We start from the raw sequence: 21,789 nt of genomic DNA, 5'->3' as shown, positions 1-21,789 counted from the left end.
GGAAGTTAGTATAAAACATAATTTATTTAGTTAGAAACTAATATATAATACTCAAGCTATTAATTACCTCTTATGTAAAAATTAATCACTTTCATGGTAAATCGATAATCTTGAACTCTTCGATAATCTGCAAAAGAAATAGCATTAATTCATTTCAAGTTTTCAACCTTTTAAATTTATTCACTTAAAAGAATTCTATACATATAGCAATTTAGTATATAAATGCTTCCATACCTTTTGTTTCCTCTTGATTCCATAAAAGCTTCTTAGCCAATCCTCGGTGCACATTAGCATTTGGACAGTAGATGTTCCTAAGGATACCCTATAAGAACCTATGACTCTACCACCAGCACTAAAGGTGGATTCTGAAGCAACCGAAGTTACAGGAATAGCAAGGATGTCACATGCCATCTTTGATAAAATACGAAACTTCAAGTTGTTAGCCTTCCACCATTGAAGTGTGTTGACCCTTATGAGGTTTTGATGATGATGTTAAGAATCGAAAAAACTTCCATCTAATAAGGATTTTCTAGTGTTGTGACGTTTGCAGTGCTTTGGGAGCTGAAGTAGGAACTGGAACAAAGGAACTTTAGAAGATCCATGAGGACAAGTAAAGATAGAAGAAGAGTTCCAGAAATGGAACTTCCTGAAGTTTCTTAATAGGAACTTCACAACGGGTTGTAACGACCTGGTTCCGGTGTAATGCTAGGGCAAACCTTAGTAACCAAGGATCGGTGCAGAGCTCGAGATATCAACCTAAAAAGATGGACTTCATAACTCATAGTTGTATAGAAGATAAGTTTGTTCTTTATAGGTTGATGTAAGCATGTAATTGGTTGTTATGCGTGAAAACTTATTAGAAATCAGATAAAGCTTGGCAAGCTCATCAATTCGTATAAGATAATTACAGTTTTTATGGAAAAGTATTTATTTGATTTTATCTTCTAAAATCTGGTTTAACTCGGTTTTATCTTTTTCATAAATTCTATGTTTTAACAAAACGAATTTAGTCAAAATTGGTTTTCAAATAAAACGAAATTAAATTTGTTTTGATTTCAGTTTTAAAGTGATAAGATTAGATTTCTTTTCAAGCTTATCATATTTGCGAAAACCCTAATTTGTGAACTGAGGTTTCTCTATAAATATAGAAGTATTTCAGTATAGCAAAATGAGTGTTTTTAGTGTGAAAACCACTTAGTGCTTAAGAGTAAGTTTGCCAAAGGTTTAAGCTTTATCATTTTGATTTCGGGTTTCATGTGTAGCTTTCCATTTATGTGTTAGAGTGAGTCTTTGTGTTTTAATTGGTTTTGAGGTGAGATTGTGAATTCTCTACAAATTCACGTTTGAGTGTATGAGTTTGAATTCTCTAAAAAGTTAAGTGGAGTGAGTCACCCTGAGTGTGTCTTGGGTTGCATAGTGAGAAAAAGGAACCTGAGTGTGTCTTAGGTCGAGAAAGGAACCTGAGTGTGTCTTGGGTCGAAAAAGGTGCCTGAGTGTGTCTTAGGTCTAATAGGATAGGTTCTTATCAAGTGGCAAGTGTCTGTGGTGGAACTTGCAAAGCAAAGGTTTGTGTAATAGGTTGTACTAGGATAGTTGCCTATTATAGTGGAATTTGTTTATAAGTCCCAATAGGGCCAAGGTTTTACTTCCAGCTAGGCACTGGATGGTTTCCTCGTAAAACTTGTTGTGTTCTTTAAGTTCCTTTTATGTTTCGTTTTTAATTTCTGCATAAGTTTCACGATTGGAACCTACTACTATTCACCCCCCCTCTTGTAGTAGTTCATCTAAACTAACAATTAGTATCAGAGCAGGTTCTCACAAAATTACAAGCAACCTTGTAGAGTAAGTTCCTGAAGAGATGAATGCACATGAGAAACTTGAAGAAGGGTACTTGACCCAAAGACCACCAATGTTCAATGGCAAGTTCTATTCATACTGGAAGAATAGAATGGAGATATTTATCAAAGCTGAAAATTATCAAGTATAGAGTCATTGAAAGTGGTAACTTCGAGGTAACAAAAACCAATTCAAACAAAGAGGTAATCCCTAAACCACAGGCTGAATTTGATAAAGAAGATTATGAAAAATATGAGCTGAATGCTCAAGCAGTGAAAATCTTGCATTGTGGACTAGGACCTCATGAGCATAATAGAATCATGGGTTGCAAGTCCGCAAAGCGGATTTGGGATTTATTACAAGTAACACATGAAGGAACAAATGAAGTTAAACGTTCCAAAATTGATCTACTAATGTCAAAATATGAAAGATTTGAAATGCTACACAAGGAATCCATTCAGGATATGTTCACTAGATTTACTAACATTGTTAATGAATAAGAATCTTTAGGCAGGTCCATACCCATTGATGAACAGGTAAGAAAAGTTCTCAAAGTCTTCCTCAAGATGAGAGGTGGAGATCTAAGGTTACTGCTCTACAGGAATCAAAGGACTTCACCAAGTTCAACCTTGAACAGCTCAATGGATCCCTGCTCACTCATGAACTTCATCTTGGAGAAAACACTGAGAGTTCCAAGAATAAAAGCCTGGCTCTAAAGGCTTATGAATCAAGTGACTCTGAAGATGATGATGTTGAGACAAACATGCTTGTACGGAGGTTCAGGAAGATGCTGGGAAAGAGAGGAGAAAAGAGCAAACGAGGACAACTGAGTTCCAAAGAATTCAAGTGCTACGGTTGTGGCTCCAGGGAACATCTTCTCAGAGATTGCCCTAATCCTAAGGATGATGAGAAATCCAAGTACAAAGGCAAGGAGCAGAACAAGTACTATAAATCATCATTCTCCAAGGAAGATGTCAGGAAAGCCATGGTGGCTGCATGGGGAAAATCTGACTCCGAAGAAGAAGGAGAAACAGAATCCGTGGAAGAAACAACCAACTTGTGTTTAATGGCTAAAACTGACAATGAAGCTCGTCTGCAGGAACTTGAATATGAGGTATGGTATGACTATCGACAACTTAAACAGTTAAACAAAGAAAATCTTATGGACATTATTCTGGAACTTCAAGATGACTGTATTGAACTAAATAGGTCGAAGTTCCAAACTGATCAAGCCTTAAAAATCTACAAAGAACATAATGAATGGGTTGATAATATGAAGACAGATATTCAGACTAGATTCTTTGATCTATATGATAAAAATTTCCTTCTAAATGAACAAGTTGAAAAACTGAAACATGATAACATTATGTTAAACGTAGAGCTAGCTCAACTAAAACTTGGAATTAATTCTCCTGATTTTGAAGTTCCTCTCGCAAGCCAACTTCCAAATTTTGAGAAACTAAAATCAGATTTGGAAGAAGTAAAAATGAAAAATCAAAATTTGAAGGAGGAACTTGCTAGAACTAGGAAAGGTAAAGAAGTTATGAATAATGGAATTCCATCTTGGATAGCTAACACTCCAAATAAACATAAAGAAGGACTAGGATATAAAAAGAAGCCTAGGAGAAATAAGAAATATGTGGATCTGCCCAGTCAAAAATTATGTTACTATTGTGGTAGTACAGGACATCTTCGAGCTGCATGTCCTAAGAGAATTAAAGATACTCTTAAGAATACTAAGCATGCTGAACAGGTCTGGATAAAAAAATCTGACTCTTTCTCCAAAACAGTGGAACCCAAGGAAACCTGGGTTCCAGAAACTAACGCTTAGTTTTCATGCAGGTTCCAGTGAGGGGGAACAACACTTGGTACCTCGACAGTGGTTGTTCTAAGCACATGACTGGAGACAAATCTAAATTTCTCTCACTGGATGCCTATTACGGAGGAACGACGACCTTTGGAGATAACAAGAAAGGTGAAATTATTGCTATTGGTAAAATAGGTAGGTCAAGTTCCCATGCTATAGAAAATGTTTTCTTAGTCGAGGGTCTTAAACACAACTTGTTAAGTATATCTCAATTTTGTGATAAAGGTAACTCAGTTAGCTTTACTTCTAATCTTTGTAGAACCATCAACAATGACACTAGTAAAATTATTCTTGAAGGAACCAGAAAAGGGAACACATATGTTGTGGATCTCAATGAAGTTCCAAGTAGTAGTTTGACCTGTCTTAGTGTCATTGAGGATGATCCCTTGTTATGGCACAAACGGTTTGGGCATGCTAGTTTTTCTTTGCTTGATAAACTTAGATTAAAGGAACTTGTGGAAGGACTTCCATCCATCAAGTTCCTAAAAGATAAAGTCTGTAGTGCATGTGTTAAAGGTAAGCAGACACGAATATCTTTCAAGTCTAAGAATATGGTAAGCACCACAAAACCATTGGAACTTATCCATATGGATCTGTGTGGTCCTATGAGGATACAAAGCAGAAGTGGTAAAAGGTATGTAATGGTTATCATAGATGATTTTTCCAGATTTACCTGGGTTTTCTTTCTTGTAAGCAAGGAGGATACGTTTGATGAGTTTGTTGCTTTTGTTAAGAAAGAACAGAGAAGAACAGGTTGCCAATTAGTTCACTTGAGATCAGATCATGGAACTGAGTTCGAAAACTCAAAGTTTGATGAATTTTGCAATGAACATGGAATGGACCATAACTTCTTAGCTCCCAAGACTCCACAACAAAATGGAGTAGTTGAACGTAAAAATAGAAGCTTGGAAGATATGGCAAGAACAATGCTGATTTCCAGTGGACTGCCTAGGAACTTCTGGGCTGAAGCAGTAAATACAGCATGTTATATACTAAATAGAGTTTCTTTCGAGCAATAACCAACAAGACACCTTACGAACTGATGAAAGGAAGAAAACCAAATATCTCATACCTTAGGTCATTTGGTTGCAGGTGCTTTGTACACAACAATGGAAAGAGAAACTTGGGAAAATTTGATGAAAGAAGTGATGAGGCTGTATTCTTATGATATGCCTCAAATAGTAAAGCTTACAGAGTTTATAATAAAAGAACAATGTGTGTTGAAGAATCTGTACATATAATTTTCGATGAAACTGATTATGTGATTGATGTGCAGGATGATGATGATGATTTCGAAATAAGGTTAGTAAGAAGACAGGACCCTGATGAGGAATCAACTATATCTATGAAGCAGCAAGACAAGAATCATGTAGCTGAAAATCAAACGATAGCTGAAACAGAAGTTCCTCATGAGGAACATCCAGAGGCTGAGAATCCAGAGCCACTGAATCAAGAGGCAGAAGACAACGGTGCTAAACTTGAGAAATTGTATCCAATTAAAGACTTTACCCCTAAACGTTGGAAACATCAAAAGTCACACCCAGTGGACATGATTATGAGTGACATAACCAAAGGAACTCAGACTCGTTCCCAGCTGAGAAACTTCTGTGCATTTTTCTCATTCCTATCTACTATGGAACCAAAGAACTGTGATGAAGCCTTACAAGATGCAGACTGGATAATAGCAATGCAAGCTGAATTGAGTGAATTTGAAAGAAACAAAGTCTGGCACCTAGTTCCTAGACCGGCACACCAGAAAGTCATTGGACTAAAATGGGTGTACAGGAATAAGCTTGATGAGCATGGAATCATTGTGTGAAACAAGGCTAGACTGGTTGTTAAGGGGTACAATCAACAAGAAGGCATAGACTTTGATGAGACATTTGCACCAGTTGCCAGGTTAGAAGCTATACACATTCTTATTGCTTTTGTAGCTTTCATGGATATTAAGTTGTTCCAGATGGACGTCAAATATGCTTTTTAAAATGGTTTATTAAAAGAGGACGTCTATGTGGAACAACCCCCTGGATTTGAAGATACAGATTTCTCAAATCATGTATATAAACTTGATAAAGCTCTCTATGGGCTGAAACAAGCACCAAGGGCATGGTATGAGAGGTTGTCCAAGTTCCTATTAGATAATGATTTTAAAAGAGGAAAAATAGACAAAACATTGTTTTTGAAATCTAAAGGAACTGACATTTAAGTTGTACAAATATAGGTAGATGATATTATTTTTGGTGCAACTAACGAATCCTTGGTGAAGTATTTTGCTGACCTTATGAGTGGCGAGTTTGAGATGAGCATGATGGGTGAGCTAAATTTCTTTCTTGGGCTGCAAATTAAGCAAACCGAGAAAGGAATAATGATTCACCAGCAAAAATATGTGAAGGAACTCGTAAAGAAATATAAGATGGAAAGTACCAAGTCTATAAGAACACCTATGGGAACTAACATCAGTCTGGATAAAGACTCAGCCGGAACTTGCATAGATCAGAAGATGTATCGAGGTATGATAGGTTCCTTATTATATTTAACTGCTAGTAGGCCTGGCATATCGTTCAGTGTAGGTTTGTGTGCAAGGTTCCAAGCTAATCCAAAGGAATCTCATCTTAAAGCAGTTAAAAGGATACTTAAGTATCTAAAAGGAACTGAAGATTTATGCTTATACTATCCAAGAAATGAATCATTTGATCTAGTTGGATACACAGATGCTGACTATGGAGGTGATTTAGTTAACAGAAAGAGCACATCAGGTATGACTCAATTTCTTGGACCATGCCTAGTTTCTTGGGGTTCCAAGAAACAGAACACAGTTTCTTTGTCCACATTAGAAGCTGAATATGTAGCTGCTACAACTTGTTGCTCTCAAATGTTATGGATAAAACAACAAATATGTGACTTTGGTTTAAAATTTGAATGTGTTCCAATTTATTGTGATAATACCAGTGCCATCTGTATATCAAAAGATCCAGTACAACACTCTAAAGTCAAGCATATCCACATTAGACATCATTTTCTAAAAGATAATGTGGAAAAAGGCTATATTAAGTTAGAATTTTGTCCAACTGATAATCAAATTGCTGATATTTTGACTAAGCCTTTGAGCAGAGAACGCTTTGAGAACATGAGACTGGAACTTGGGATGATCAAGCTGAATTGATTGCAACTGAAGTTCCTAGATATGGCATTGTCAACTACAGGACCAATTAGAAGAAATAAAACATCTATCACAATCTTGGTGTGATGAACATAACGGGAATGTCACCGTTGGTAAATTCTTGGAGGTTAGTGCAATTAACACTATTTAAAAACTGTACATATTATTCAAGGCAATGTAGACATGTATATGACTTGTTCCATGAATTTTGGTTTCCGAAAAATTATTTTCAAGAAGAATTATCTTCTGGAATTATCTTTATTAAATACTGTGTGAAAAGATAAGTCTTGAATTGAAATTCCATCCTGATTAACTTTCAAAAATAAGATAAAATTCATTGTTCCTAAAACTAACCCTTCAACTTCAATACACCGCCTTAAATATTTAGCCCCATTTAAATACTCACCCAACCAACTCCACTAACTCACAGTCACATCAAATTAAACCTCTAGAACTCTCCCAGCCATAAAATTTCTACAGCTAAACCACAATCAACCATGGCCGATGAAAACCGTAAGACTCAAGATGAGCAATCACCCACCAGATCTCCTAGCCCACAACCAATTAACCTAGAAATTCCTGAAGATCTACTCAAGTCCACCTCAGAACCGAAAAATACTAAGCCAAAATCTATTGAAGAAACTGCAACTTCCTTAACTGGAAGTTTACCCATCATCATCGATCGACTTACTCAATGGAAGAAAAGAAAGGCCGAAAAATCGGAGAAATCACTGGAGGAGAAAATTCTTGAAATTGAAGCAATGTCGAAAGAAGACGAACCTGAAGAGGCGAAGGATGATTCTGAGGGGGAAGAAGATGACAAGGCTTTGGGAAAGCAAGCTGAAAGGTATGTTGTAGGCTATAGAATTGATGATGCATGGTGTAGTATGGTGAATTTCGAATTCTTAGATCTACTTAAGTTTCAGGGTTGGGATTTTATGTTTACTGTTAAAGCAAAGAACTATCTGTATCCACTGGCTATGGATGAATTTATTAAGGAATGTGAATTTGAAGATGGTATGTGTTGTAGCAAAGTTAATGGTGTTGATATTGTGTTTGATGCTGCTAGACTAGGAACTCTACTTCAAGTTCCATGTGAGGGGTTTGATACTTATATGAAAGGGGTTGTAACTGTGAAAGTGGCAGGGCATACTAAAACTGAAATAATCAATTACCTGGGTGGTAAGAAGGGTGTGAGTGTCATGAATCATAATGATCTTTCTCCATTGCACAAACTGTTATTTAATTTGTTGAAAAAGTCCTTGGTTCCAAGGACACAAAAGAAAAATGAATTGTGCTACCTAGATATGGCCCTAATCTTTTGCATGTCAAAAAGAATCAAAATCAATTTCCCAGCCCTTATGCTCCAACACTTAGAGCACGACAAAGAGAAGGAAATAAAAGTAGGATATGCTGCAATTCTTGCTTCTGTGTTTGAAGATTTGGGTGTGAAATTGAAGGGCTTTTATGGGCACATGAGGGAGAAAGGAGAAAATGTGATTAATGAAACCACTCTGAGGGGATTAAGTCTTGCTATAGTGAGGGGGAAGTGTGTGAAGTATGAAGCTCAGAAGAAAAAGGGGAAGGAAGATGATTCTCAGCTAAGAGGTCCTGTTAGGAAGAGCAGAAGGCTCTCTGTTGGAACTCAGACCAGGACAAGTGCTAATGATCCCTTGGAGCTAAGCGAAGGTGAAGGAGGAGCTGATGAGTTGATCACTGATTTGTCTAACAGACTTATGCAGGTAGAAGGACAGCTCATTGACATGGCAGGGAAGATGAAGGCAATGGAGAGAAGCACTGCCTCTCAAGCAAAGGATTTTCAGAAATCCATTTCAAGCCTGGAAGCCAAATTGAAGAAAGCTCAAGCAGACAACAAGGCAGAGCTTGAGCAAATCCTCAAAGTGCTTGAAGCCTGATTAACCTTGCAGCCTAACCCCAGCCATCTCCTAGCCTATTCTATTTCATGTTGGTTTTTGGAACAATGTTATGTTTTCTTTGGATGTTTTTGAACTATGTTGGCTTTTGAATATTTTGAAACTTGGTCTGTAATATTTTAAGCACTCTGGATGGTTGGTTTTTGTTAAATGTTATGGAACTTTGGCTATATATGCATGCATTGTTGCGACTAAACAGGAAAACTTGTGTGAAAGTACTAGCTTAAGAGAGCTAGCCAGCGCTGCTTCCAGCTTCCCACATTCGATCAATTGCCTGTGGGGCTGTGAGTAGATGAATAAAATCTTTGAAAAGTCAGATTTTTGATAATGCCAAAAGGGGGAAAAGCAGGAGCAAACTTGGATGCTGAAGTTGTTCCAGTTCCAGTTAAGTAAGTAACAAAGGTTGTTCTCTTCTCTAAATTTTTATTTGCTTTCTGTTTGGTTTTCATTCTACTTTTATTATTTTGTCATTTCATTCTTAAAAAAATAAAAAAAATGAAAAAAATGAAAAACTAACCTTCTGTTTCTTTACTTGTTATCCTCAGGATTTTGCTCAGTTTGTCATCATCAAAAAGGGGGAAATTGTTAACCCTTATGAGGTTTTGATGATGATGTTAAGAATTGAGAAAACTTCCATCTAATAAGGATTTTCTAGTGTTGTGACATTTGCAGGTTCAGTAAGCTTTGGGAGCTGAAGTAGGAACTGAAACAAAGGAACTTTAGAAGATCCATGAGGACAAGTAAAGACAGAAGAAGAGTTACAGAAATGGAACTTCCCGAAGTTTCTTAACAAAAACTTCACAACGGGTTGTAACGACCTGGTTCCGGTGTAATGCTGGGGCAAACCTTAATAACCAAGGATCGGTGAAGAGCTCAAGATATCAACCTAAAAAGATGGACTTCATAACTCATAGTTGTATAGAAGATAAGTTTGTTCTTTATAGGTTGATGTAAGCATGTAATTGGTTGTTATGCGTGAAAACTTATTAGAAATCAGATAAAGCTTGACAAGCTCATCAATTCGTATCAGATAATTACAGTTTTTATGGAAAAGTATTTATTTGATTTTATCTTCTAAAATCTGGTTTAACTCGGTTTTATCTTTTTCATAAATTCTATCTTTTAACAAAACGAATTTAGTCAAAATTGGTTTTCAAATAAAACGAAATTAAATTTGTTTTGATTTCAGTTTTAAAGTAATAAGATTAGATTTCTGTTCAAGCTTATCATATTTGCGAAAACCCTACTTTGTGAACTGAGGTTTCTTTATAAATATAGAAGTATTTCAGCATAGCAAAATGAGTGTTTTTAGCGTGAAAACCACTTAGTGCTTAAGAGTAAGTTTGCCAAAGGAATTAAGCTTTATCATTTTGATTTCGGGTTTCATGTGTAGCTTTCCATTTATGTGTTAGAGTGAGTCTTTGTGTTTTAATTGGTTTTGAGGTGAGATTGTGAATTCTCTACAAATTCACGTTTGAGTGTATGAGTTTGAATTCTCTGAAAATTCAAGAGGAGTGAGTCACCCTGAGTGTGTCTTGGGTTGCATAGTGAGAAAAAGGAACCTGAGTGTGTCTTAGGTTGAGAAAAGAACCTGAGTGTGTCTTGGGTCGAAAAAGGTGCCTGAGTGTGTCTTAGGTCTGATAGGATAGGTTCTTATCAAGTGGCAAGTGTCTGTGGTGGAACTTGCAAAGCAAAGGTCTGTGTAATAGGTTGTACTAGGAGAGTTGCCTATTATAGTGGAATTTGTTTGTAAGTCCCAATAGGGCCGAGGTTTTACTTCCAGCTAGGCACTGGATGGTTTCCTCGTAAAACTTGCTGTGTTCTTTAAGTTCCTTTTATGTTTTGTTTTTAATTTCTGCATAAGTTTCACGATTGGAACCTACTACTATTCACCCCCCTCTTGTAGTAGTTCATCTAAACTAACAAAGTGTATCAAAATCATCAGACCCTTCATCACAAATGACAACACCTTCTTCTAAATAGACATCAAGCTCAGATTTTATGCTCTCAAATGTGTTGTAGCCACTCCTAATAAAGCTATCAAATCTCTTCCTACCCTTTTAGAAAATCTTATTTTTTCCAGTATTACAAGAGCCCACATTTACAGCAGCAATATAATTCTCATCACTCTCATGAGCAGTTTTTTGAGCATTATTCAAAGAATGAGCTTCAACATACTCCAAGTAGATCTCATACAAAGTGTCCCGCACATATTTTGTATGTGTTGCCATTTCATCCTCCGAGTAAAGTGTAGAAAAAGACCACTCAATTAATTTTAATTTATTTCTAGGATCTAATGCAGCTGCAACAGATATAAGAAAATTACAATTTCCCCAGTATTTATCAAATTTAACCTTCATCCTTTGAGCCATTGACCTCATAAAATCATAGTCACTTTCAACTTGACTCTCCAAAGCTTCCTTAATGTTGGTAAGTTTTGGCAAAAATAAGTTTGAAGTTGGATACTCACTTCCTGCATTTAAATGTAATGTAAATCAATATATTATACTCCAGCTTTGATATAATTATGTAAAAAAAAAAAAAAAACAAATTTGTATTACCTGAAATTTTTTCAGTAGCTTGGTTAAATAGTGATAAGAAAGTGCAAACAACTTCAACTCTCTTCCACTCTTCATCAGATGGCAAGAGATTGTAACTTGGCTCTCTATTCTTGTACCTTGGAAACACACCCCTAAACTCGAATGCAACAGATAACATATGGTATTGCATTCCACCTAGTACAACAATCAAGAACTAACCTTCTACCAGGTAACTTTAGTTGTTTACATATTTCACTAAAGATGTTAAGTCGAGCTATGGATGCTATGACATGCTTCACACTTTCCCTCACCTTATATAATACATCCTTGATCTCTTCTAACCCATCATGCACCAAAATGTTAAGTATATGAGCACAACAACGGACATGAAATAACTTTCCACCATAAGGTAAAATAGCTTGGCAAGATATGCTATCTTTCAATGTCCTTACAACTACATCATTTTAAGTTGCATTATCCACTGTTATGCAAGCCAATTTACTCTCAATTTCCCACTCAACTAAACATTTATATAAAGCATCATGAACAGCAACTCCAGAGTGAGGTGGTGGAATATCCACAAAATTAATGACTCTCTTATGTAATTGAAAGTCAATGACAAAATGACAATTTATTGCCATATACTCTATCTTTTGTGAATTTGACCTCCATATGTCAGTAGTAATGCAAACCCGATTTGCTTGTTTTAACAATCCCTTAGTTCTCTTCTTTTCAATGTCATAACTAGTCATACAATTATTTTTCGCAGTCACACGTGGAACTTTTTCATATTCTGGGGCAGAGGCTTTCATTAACATATTAAAGACCTCATATTCTGCAAACATGAATGGTAGCTCATGAACAATAATCATGTGAGCCATAAGCTCTCTAATCTTGGCATGGTCATATTTCCAGTTTTCAAGACCCTGGTTATTTTCAAATTGAGGAGTAGAAATTTGGAAACCTAATTGTTGTTGCCCATTTGATTTACGCATAGAACAAGACGACAAATGCCTCCTATATTGAGTTGTAGGACCACCCTCTGTGTACTTAAAAAGAGTACTACAATGTTTGCACTTTAACCTTATAATTCCAGTTGAATATGTCACAAATTTAAGATGTCTCCATACCCATGAAGTCTTCTTCCTTTGTCTCTTTGCAAAAGGATTTAATTCATCCTCTCTTACTTGTTCATCTTCAACCACACGCTCTGTTTCGGTAAACAAAGGATCATTCTCCATCAATCCTTCAAGGAAATAAGACAAAGCTATTAATTATTAGAACAAATTAAAGAATTTAAGACACGTGGTTGACAAATTAAAGAATTATATACAACATACCTTCACAAAATCGTTTTTAGTAATCGGCAAGACGGCAATGGCGTATAAAATTCTTTGTCTTTCAATTATGCTGTCCAATATGCTTTGAAGTTTGGAGTTTAGAGTATTAAAAGCATTTTAAGGAAAAATGCAAAATACATAGTCAATGTATTTGGACTATAAATCTTTGGTCCCTTAATTTGGAATGACCACTTAAATTAGGGATTTTTATTCTTTTTATAAAAGATTATTTATTTTAGGCTTTGTTTGTTTGGAAAGTTTCTTACATTGTACGAGTAATCAAAGTCAAAGATATAATTTGAATTTTTTTTCTTGAATTATATATGGTAAATTGGTAATCATATATTAAGATACTATATAATTCAATAATAAACGAGCTTGTTCATGAACATAAATAAACGAGTAGTTCGTGAATGTAAATAAACAAGTAGTTCGTGAACATAAATAAACGAGTTGTTCGTGAACTTATCTGAACGAGCATATATATGTTCATGTTCAAGCTCATTTATTACACGAGCTTCAAATTTTGTTCAAGCTCGGATCATTTATTAAATAAACGAACATGAACGAGCTTCAACCGAGCTTGAACCTGATTAGTTTATTGGTCGGCTCGGTTCATTTACACCCCTAGTTATTTGTTTCCCTTCCTCGAGGGTTTTTGGCACCCTTGCTAGCTTTGTTTCTTTCATTGTGTGAGGTTGGTTTTGTAATTAGGTAGTGAGCGTTGTGTTACCCTATAGGTGTACTTTTTCCAATTGATAAGTGGATGGATTTGTGTCGTGCTTTTGCCGAGAACCATCTTCTTCTAAGTTTAATGACAAGTGCGTTGTTCGTATCCTTGATTTCTTGGCTTGTCCTGATGATGTGTTAGTCCATTTTAAAGTTTTCAACAAGGAAGGTAAATCCTTGTTCCAGGAACGCAAGTTTAAACTTGCTTTTTCCAAGTACGATTTAGCGAGTAAAGCGTTATATTTTAGTTTGTCAACGTACCTGGAAGCTTTTGCTATGTTTTGGTCTTTAGCCTTAGCTTTAAATCTCAATTTGGATGCGTGAGCCTTGAAATTACAAGAATTTGATACTAAAATTAAATTATGTATGTTTGTGTTGAGGTATATGATTCCTATTATACCAAAGGCTTGTTTGGGAGAGTCTTGGCTTTTAAGGGGTTAGATTATCTTCTATTCGCCAAATAAGACATATTTAAGGCAATTAATAGAATATGGAAGTATTAAAAGCATTATAGGAGGTTGAGACCCTGAAAGCTTTTGCTATATTTCGATCTTTAGCCTTGGACTTAAATCTCAATTTGGTTGCATGTGCTCGAAATTACAAGAACTCGATACTAAAGTAAATTATGTATGTGTTGTGTACTATTGAGGTATGATTCCTGATATACCAAAGGCTTATTTAGGAGAGTCTTAGATTTTTAGGGGTTAGGTATCTTCTATCCGCCAAATCTGACCTTTTTAAGGCAGTTAATAGAATATGGAAGTATTAAAAGGATTACAGGAGGCTGAGAGGTTTTTGCCTCTTTTGTAGATCACACTTTAGGGGAAGTTGCTTCTTCAAACAAGAAAGGGGTTTGTGATATGGAGGTCATTCCCAAAGTGTTGCCCAATGGGATGATATGTGATGTTGAAAAACCTGTTAGTAGGGTTAATTTGACAAAAAAAGCTTATAACAATTTGAAAATTGATTCTACTTCGAGGTCAATACAACCGGCCAGATAATGGTTTGCACCCGCATTGGTTTCGATCCCGTGGTTGTTTTGGTTCATCTTTTCAGATTACATCATCTAATTTGCAGCGTCTTATGCATGGTGATGTGTTTAGCTTTTAACATTAGAGGTCTATATCAGTGATGAAGTTTCAGGTACGATTTGTCATAAGTAAAAGTCAAATTTTGACATAATATAGGTCCCCCTAGGTGAGAAATCCAAGGAAGCAGATACCTTTATTCCTCCGAATTCTCCTTTCTGTGGCTCGAAGCACCAAGTGATTCCCTCAAAGGTCTTGAGTGCTTCTTGTAGCTATAAATCATGTTTTAGTCTGCCAAAAAAGATAACTGTTCCAGGGTTTGTGGGTAGTCTTCGGGTACCTGAGTTCCAAGTTCCTTACTTTTGCCATTAAGATTCAAGGTATTGTCTCGCTTGAATCAACAATGGACTATTTCTTATTCTCTTATTCTGATGATTGGTAAGATGTTTTGTGATAGGGTGTTTGTAGGTTGCAAGATGGATCGTGTTGGCTCAAAGCGATGTCCAACTTTGTCTCTTAATGTGGAGTTCAACAAGTTAGCTCCTATGAAGCTTGCTCGCATTGGTCCTTTCGGGTTTTGTTACTTAATGTAGTTGTTGTTGTCCAGTGTGTTTTGTTGTATTGTTGTTTTTTTGTTATATGGATCTTCTTGTCAAAAAAAAAATGTAAATTTGTTAGATGGAAAAATTGAAAATTTGGAATAGATTAAGGCTCTGTTCTTTCCCTTATATTTGTGGTACTGTAATTATTTTATTGAATGAAAACTATTTTTATTGAATTGAAATTATTTTTGCCGAACGGAAATTATTTTTACAAATTCTCCAAGTATATTTGTTCAGTGCCTGATTTTTTCACTAATTAAAAATGATTTTTTATTAAACTGAAAATATTTTTTACTAAATTGAATTTTTCTTTTTACTTAATATTTTGCAAAGTGAAAGTCATTCTCTTCACCTTAAAAAATATAAATAAAAATGATTTTATTTTAGTTGAAATAAGTTCAATTCAATAAAAATAAGTTTTAAACAACCAAAAAAAAAAAAAAAAAAAAAAATTAAAGAACAAAGATAATTGAGAATCATTTAAAAAAGAAAAGGTTTACTCAGTAAAGTTAGTTTTATATTAGCAAAAATAGTTTAAGTTCAACAAAAATATTTTTAATTGTCAAAAATAATATAACCTTTCCGCATTTCTGAATAATACAACCTTTTAAGGGTATCCGCTTTAAACGAGTTATGACCGTTTAGTGACCTAATTAATAAGTTAAATGAGACACGTGTCATAATCTTATTGGTTTAACAATTTAAATTATTTTTTTTAATTTGATGTTTTTAATTAAATTTAATATTATTATTATTATTTATATATTTATTTTATTTAAAAAAAACCACCCACCTCCACCACCACCACTAGCCAACCCCATTCCCCTTCCCCGGTGACCTGCCAACTTGACCTCTAGCGCCGGCCGCACCCAGATTTCCTCCCCCAGCGTCGGCGCTGGCCCCTCTGCACAGTATGTCGGCGATGTTGCTCCTTCTCTATTCTCTCTTCCCCACAAACCACCATCCCGAAAACCTTCCTCCCACACAAAACCACCTAAAACCCATCCCTCGTCGTCAAAAAAATCCTTATCAGACCTCCCTAGGATTTCGCTTAGGGTTTTTCGAGGGTAGGGGATAAGTTTCAAGTGGTTTTCTAAGGGAGGGAGGGTTTCGGTGGTTTTGTGGGGATCGCTGAAGAGAGTAGAGAGAACGGGGGATGTGCAGGGATGAGGATCGACTCCGACGCCGGGGAGGGGAGATCTTAGCGTGGCCGATGCCGGGGGATGGGTTGGTAATTCACCGGAGAAGGGGAAGGGGTGGCTGGTGGTGGAAGAGGATTTTTTTTTTGTTTTTACTTTTTTAGATTTTTAAAATAATTTGAAATGTGTGTTTTTGATAAAATATCTTAGTTGTTATCACGGTGGTAGTAATGTCTTACTCCCTCGGTTTTTTTAAAATCCCATTGGGGTGTGTGCGGGGTTTTAGGCTAAAGAACAAAAATAATATATAAGTTGGAATGGAAAAAAATAAAAACTTTGGAAAAGTAATAAAAGAAATATAAATGGAGGACCACAAGGTATAATACGAGAGGGAGAAATATTATATTATTATAAAATGATGGTGAGATAAAAAAGAAGAGCGTAAATTTGGTAATGGAACACTATGGTAAAAATAGCCATTTTTGGGAAGTGGAGCACTTAAAAAAAACAAACAAAAGCAGTAGTCATTTCCTTATTCGTTTTTTTTAAAGGGAAAAACAGAGTTATCAAAGGAAGAAAATATCTAGGGTATTACATGCATTTTTTTTCTTCAAAAAATTATATAAAATGACAAAGCAACCACAATTTATTACGGAGTAGATGAAATGTCCATGCTGAAATTATAAATTATAGAATTGAGAGAGAAGAAAGAATAACTTTTTATGTATTCAATCCATTGAAAATGAAATACATAGCAATATACAAGTAGTGCAAAACTAAGCTAAAAATAATGAATAAGATCCCATAATTATTAATCATCAATCTATCATGCCTAACATTAACCTAGTAACCCTATGTAATACCCCGTATATTTAAACCCGTTTACTAATTATTAACTATGGATTTTTCCGGAAATATTTCAAATATTATGTTATTATTATACAAAATCATTTATTTTAGTCATTATATACAAATAATAAATTTATAATTACGTTTTATAATGAGTTTGATTATACCAGTCAAGTTGAAGTTGTAGTACCCAAAATTCGGATTTTTAACCTTAAACTCTTTGTTCCCGAGTCAAATATTTTGTTCCCGAGCCAAATATTTTGATCCCGAGTCATACTACAAAGTGCCAAAAACATTGAATGTCCTCTTTGCTAAAGTCGACTCTAAACTTCCGCAATAATGCTCCACGTAGCTCCCTTATACACCATACATCTCCAAAAACGTTCCAAACTTGAACAGTCTCGAAAATCACTTTCAGTCAAGGCCCATCTGTGGTCTGATTTGGCTGAAATTCTGATAGCATGTTTGGGACATCTAGAGCATCAATTTCAAAGGTGTGATTTTTGTTTGATGCTATAGATCAAAAGTTATGACTGCTGATCAGTAGCTCGTTTTCTTGTTCTTTGAACTCCTTCATGTCGGCAAAAATAGAACAAAACCCCCCCATTTGCTCTTGCATCAATTGAGACAGCCGAAACAATACCCAATTGAGGCTATAAATAAGCCATTGATATGCTTCCCCAAGCCAACTTTGTTCATTTTATTTGCAAGCTTCTTCTTCTTCTTTCCTTTGTTTCCCCATTTTCCCACTCCTCTTCCTTTGTCCGTGAACACCACCACGACCACCACTACTCCCTACTGTCCAACCACCAGCTGTCGCCCTACCTCCTATCGCCGGCAACCACCAAGGGTAGCACCACCTCCCTCCTTATCTTCCCCGATTACCGCAACTCCTAAGGCTATCAAATAAATTTTTTCCTAAACTACTACTACTACTACTACTACTACTACTACTACTACGTTATTTTTGTTAATATTATCATCTTATGTTACTACTGCTATGTAACACCCTAGAAATTCATTTCCTTTAAAATACCTGTTTTGCTCTTTTTAAAACTCAAAATAGGAAAATATAAGACATTACCGCCACCGTGAAAACGGTTAAGGCAACTATCAAAGACACACAGCGGAAGACTATCTTTAAAAACATTCAAAACAATTCAACTTTCAAATTCAACCAAACAAAAGTAAAGTCAAACCAAAGTAATTAAAACGAAGTCAACCTACAACTTGGAACCATTGTAGGCCCTTATCAAAACCAAATCAACTTAAAACCTTTGCGTTAGTCTTACAAACATAATATAATAAAATAATCAAAGCAATAACCACATCATAAACTTATGGAAACTAAGCATGATTTGCTCTTCACTCATGCCCATCTTGAATATGCTTCATCACCTGAAAAGCTTCTCTCTACTTGTCCCCACTACTCTCCATTAGAAATGGGTCTCATGTGGACAAAGTAAAGACAAGGCCTAAACAAACATACAAATACACAATCAGCAATGCTGAGTACATAAGCGTAAATAAAACACACTAACATGCTTTCACCTATCACCACACAACTTACCTTGTTGCACCTATTTACAAGCATGTAACATACAACATGACACTCAATTAAATAACTAATTTATTCATTTAGTATTGATTACGCATCGAAAGGGTTTCCCCCCTAACCTGCCCCAATAAAGGGGTACTAACACGGGAGCTAACCGTGCCAGTATAATAGAACCACTCGTAAGTGGCAGAATTCCTGCGCATAATAATACAAAGGAATATACAGTGTGCTGCACTCCCAGTAGAAGTTATGGTTAAATATAAAACCCCATAACTCCCCCCATATGTTCATACTCAAGACTTAATACGTTCCAAGAGTTTTGGTGCGTAATCTCTTTCACTTTACGTTATTTACATATTATTAGACTTGCTGATGACTCTCAAACCATAACACAATCAAACATTATAATTATTAAAACAATTAAACATACCAATTTAATTCTTGAATAATCAGTGACCACATAATATTTAATGTTGAACCCTTTTTAATCTACCTCGGTGTCTAAGACACCTTAAATGCATAATGCGCCAAAATTCCTATCCATCGGTGTTAAAAATACCTTAAGTGCACTAAGGCACCAATATATAATTTATTCCTCGTGTACATAGACACTTAAATAACTCTTTTCTCATGCTTATAGCATCAATAAAAATTATATGAACCATAATAAAGTTCCTTTTCAATATTCCAAACCAAATTAAACATTTAGTTTAATTAAACATGCTCACTATCGTGCCGATAACAAAAGTGTGGTTCATATACAACATGCCAAATTAATTATTTCCATTCACTAACCCATCACAGATAATTCATGCTTCATAATTCAATCAACAACATCAACCAAATAATAAATTCCAATCAAAATCTATCATGATACCATTTGGAATCAATTATTCAAAGCCTAGCATGTTCCTATATCACTAAATAAATACCAAGTACGCGAACGTACCTTGAATAGGATCTTAAAATCACCACGACTATATGAAATCACTCACTTGGAAGTCTCCTACAATCCAAAATTATAAAGAGGCATTAAAATCTATTCCACACAAATTTCCAGCAATATATACCCTCCTTAAATCACTCATAATTTATTTAAAACAAGTTGAATATTAATTTAAAACCCCTTACTTTAATCCCAATTAATGGGGAGTCAAAAATTCTTTCAAAAAACTTAATTATAGCTTACTAACAAAATTTCCAGCTTCATTAAATCATTAAAACTTGCTGTAAATATGTTTAAAACCCTCAAATTAAAGGTTTAAACCACCCTAAATCGAATTCCTTTAATATGCAATAATTTAGAAACCTAGGGTTTTCAATTTGGGGCTTTTTAATTAAAATCAAAATCTGAAAATTTATTTACATACTACCGATAATCAAACATCATGAAAATCGCCCCAAAACCCATAATCAATAATTAGATGTAGGAAGTAAACAAAAGAATTAAAAAAAAAATTCTCGAATTGCGTGCGCAGGGCAGCAGCACCGACACCACAGCCGGCTGCTGCCGCGCTGCTGGTGGTGCCGCTCCTGCCGCCGGCACCTGCTGGTGGTGTGGTGGTGACCGGCGGTGGTGATAAAAAAATAAGGGGAAGGGGAAAAAGAAAGAAAGAAAAAGAAAATAAGGGAGAAGGGAGAGAAAATTACCTTGGGTATTCTCTTCTCCGGGCAAAGTTCAATTTACCCATGTGTTGAATATTTATACCCCCTTTTTCTCTAGATTCCCCCTAAACTTAAATTCCTTTTCTATCCTTATTAATCCCTTTCCCATTCAAACTTGTTTTTGACTTTGACTTTTATAAAAATTTCCTTTTATAAAACTTTATTTTTATAAAATATTTCCAAACTTATTAAAATAAATAATTAAAATGCCACAAATAATTCATTTTGAATTATTTAAATACTTTACAAAATACTTATTTAAATTAAAATACGTATAAAAATACGAGGTATTACATGCTACATACTACCGTATACTACTACTACTTATTTTATTTACTATTGTTATTATCATAATAATGTTATTACAACTATATCGATCTCTAGTTGTCCTACCACTGTTCTACTTACTACAATACTACTCCTATTCCACGTACTACTCCAAATACTACACTACAATATACTACCTACCATTTTTATTATCATTTAATGTTGTTATTATAATTATCATTCTTGTCTCTTATTATGTTACTGCTACTACTCCTACTTATAATTACTGTACTATTTTAGCAGTTATAAAATGAGGCAATTCAACAGTTATCAATAATTACTGTACTATTTTAATGGTTTGAATACTTCAATTGAGTCAAAAAAAAAAAAATTAAAGTGACAAACTTCATTATGATTACTTATTCAACTAATTTATTATCATCTCAATTATTCAATTTAATAAATTATTATTAATTTACAATCAATGCAATTAAATGATTTCATATAACAGTCAAGACAATTAGAAATTAAACCCAACATAATTTAGGATACCATGATTAATAGGATTAGATCGGTTACCTTTTTTTAGGGGGGTTGCAAGTATATGTATCTTCTTGGTCCATTGTGATGTACCGTAATTTGAACCCCATGCTGCTACCCATCCTCGACTACGATAGCCATGGCCTCCCGTCCTTATAACATAGACCATGATTGTACGAACACCGCCCATTTGATATGCGTTGGAGTTCTCCTTGGTTAAACCATGAAGATTCCATTTATTTTTGATTGAAAATTTTGGGACTTTGGGTGGGTTATGTGTGAGAAACAATGGATGGTAGATGAAGTTAGGCCATTGATTTGTTAGGAAAAAGACAAACTTTTTAAAATTTTCAACTAAATTGGGTATTTGAGTAATGGTTCTTTTAATAAGGTGAAACGGATCGAATCTTGTTATGAACATTATATACATTTTTGTTATATTTCTCAATACTCAACACCTGTTACACATGTAATCGATTATGTGGCAAATTAAAATATGACGTGGATTAATAACAAAAAGCTAATGACACATGGCGATATGGCAATCCTTGCCTTTGAGTTTTAATAATAAATATTGATTGATATTGATATTGATGTAGTATATAGGGCCGATTAACGGCCTTTACAAACAAACCCTTAGCACAGGCCTCGTATTTTTTAGGGCTCAATGTTTTTCGGAGCTCAATTATATTAAAAAAAAAAAATCAATTCCTTATCTCTTTTTCTCACCCAATC

General features: G+C 35.0%; 2 protein-coding genes and 1 long non-coding RNA gene across 3 annotated transcripts; 1 reads left to right on the top strand and 2 right to left on the bottom strand.

Annotated features, from left to right (window-relative positions):
- The first annotated feature begins 6,116 nt into the window (after positions 1 to 6,116).
- LOC145584018 (secreted RxLR effector protein 161-like) lies at positions 6,117 to 6,726 on the top strand. Its single transcript, XM_081640959.1, has 2 exons — positions 6,117 to 6,459; positions 6,653 to 6,726. Exons 1-2 carry the CDS (start codon positions 6,117 to 6,119, stop codon positions 6,724 to 6,726), a joined length of 417 nt encoding a protein of 138 aa, XP_081497085.1.
- A 4,131-nt stretch (positions 6,727 to 10,857) lies between these two features.
- Positions 10,858 to 12,578, bottom strand: LOC145584017 (zinc finger BED domain-containing protein RICESLEEPER 3-like). The gene is made up of 4 exons (XM_081640958.1): positions 11,840 to 12,578; positions 11,557 to 11,791; positions 11,359 to 11,474; positions 10,858 to 11,270 (listed from the first exon to the last, which is right to left on the bottom strand). Exons 1-4 carry the CDS (start codon positions 12,576 to 12,578, stop codon positions 10,858 to 10,860), a joined length of 1,503 nt encoding a protein of 500 aa, XP_081497084.1.
- A 5,585-nt stretch (positions 12,579 to 18,163) lies between these two features.
- On the bottom strand, positions 18,164 to 21,345 carry LOC145585041 (uncharacterized). Its single transcript, XR_014100528.1, has 3 exons — positions 21,094 to 21,345; positions 19,532 to 19,588; positions 18,164 to 18,499 (listed from the first exon to the last, which is right to left on the bottom strand). It is a non-coding gene; the product is annotated as an uncharacterized LOC145585041 (long non-coding RNA).
- Between the last annotated feature and the right edge of the window lie 444 nt (positions 21,346 to 21,789).

The sequence above is a fragment of the Chenopodium album genome, chromosome 16, assembly GCF_948465745.1.
Source record: "Chenopodium album chromosome 16, dcCheAlbu1.1, whole genome shotgun sequence".
In the NCBI taxonomy this organism is placed as follows: domain Eukaryota; kingdom Viridiplantae; phylum Streptophyta; class Magnoliopsida; order Caryophyllales; family Amaranthaceae; genus Chenopodium; species Chenopodium album.
Note: the sequence above shows the minus strand (reverse complement) of the source record. Positions and strands in the feature narration are given on the sequence as shown.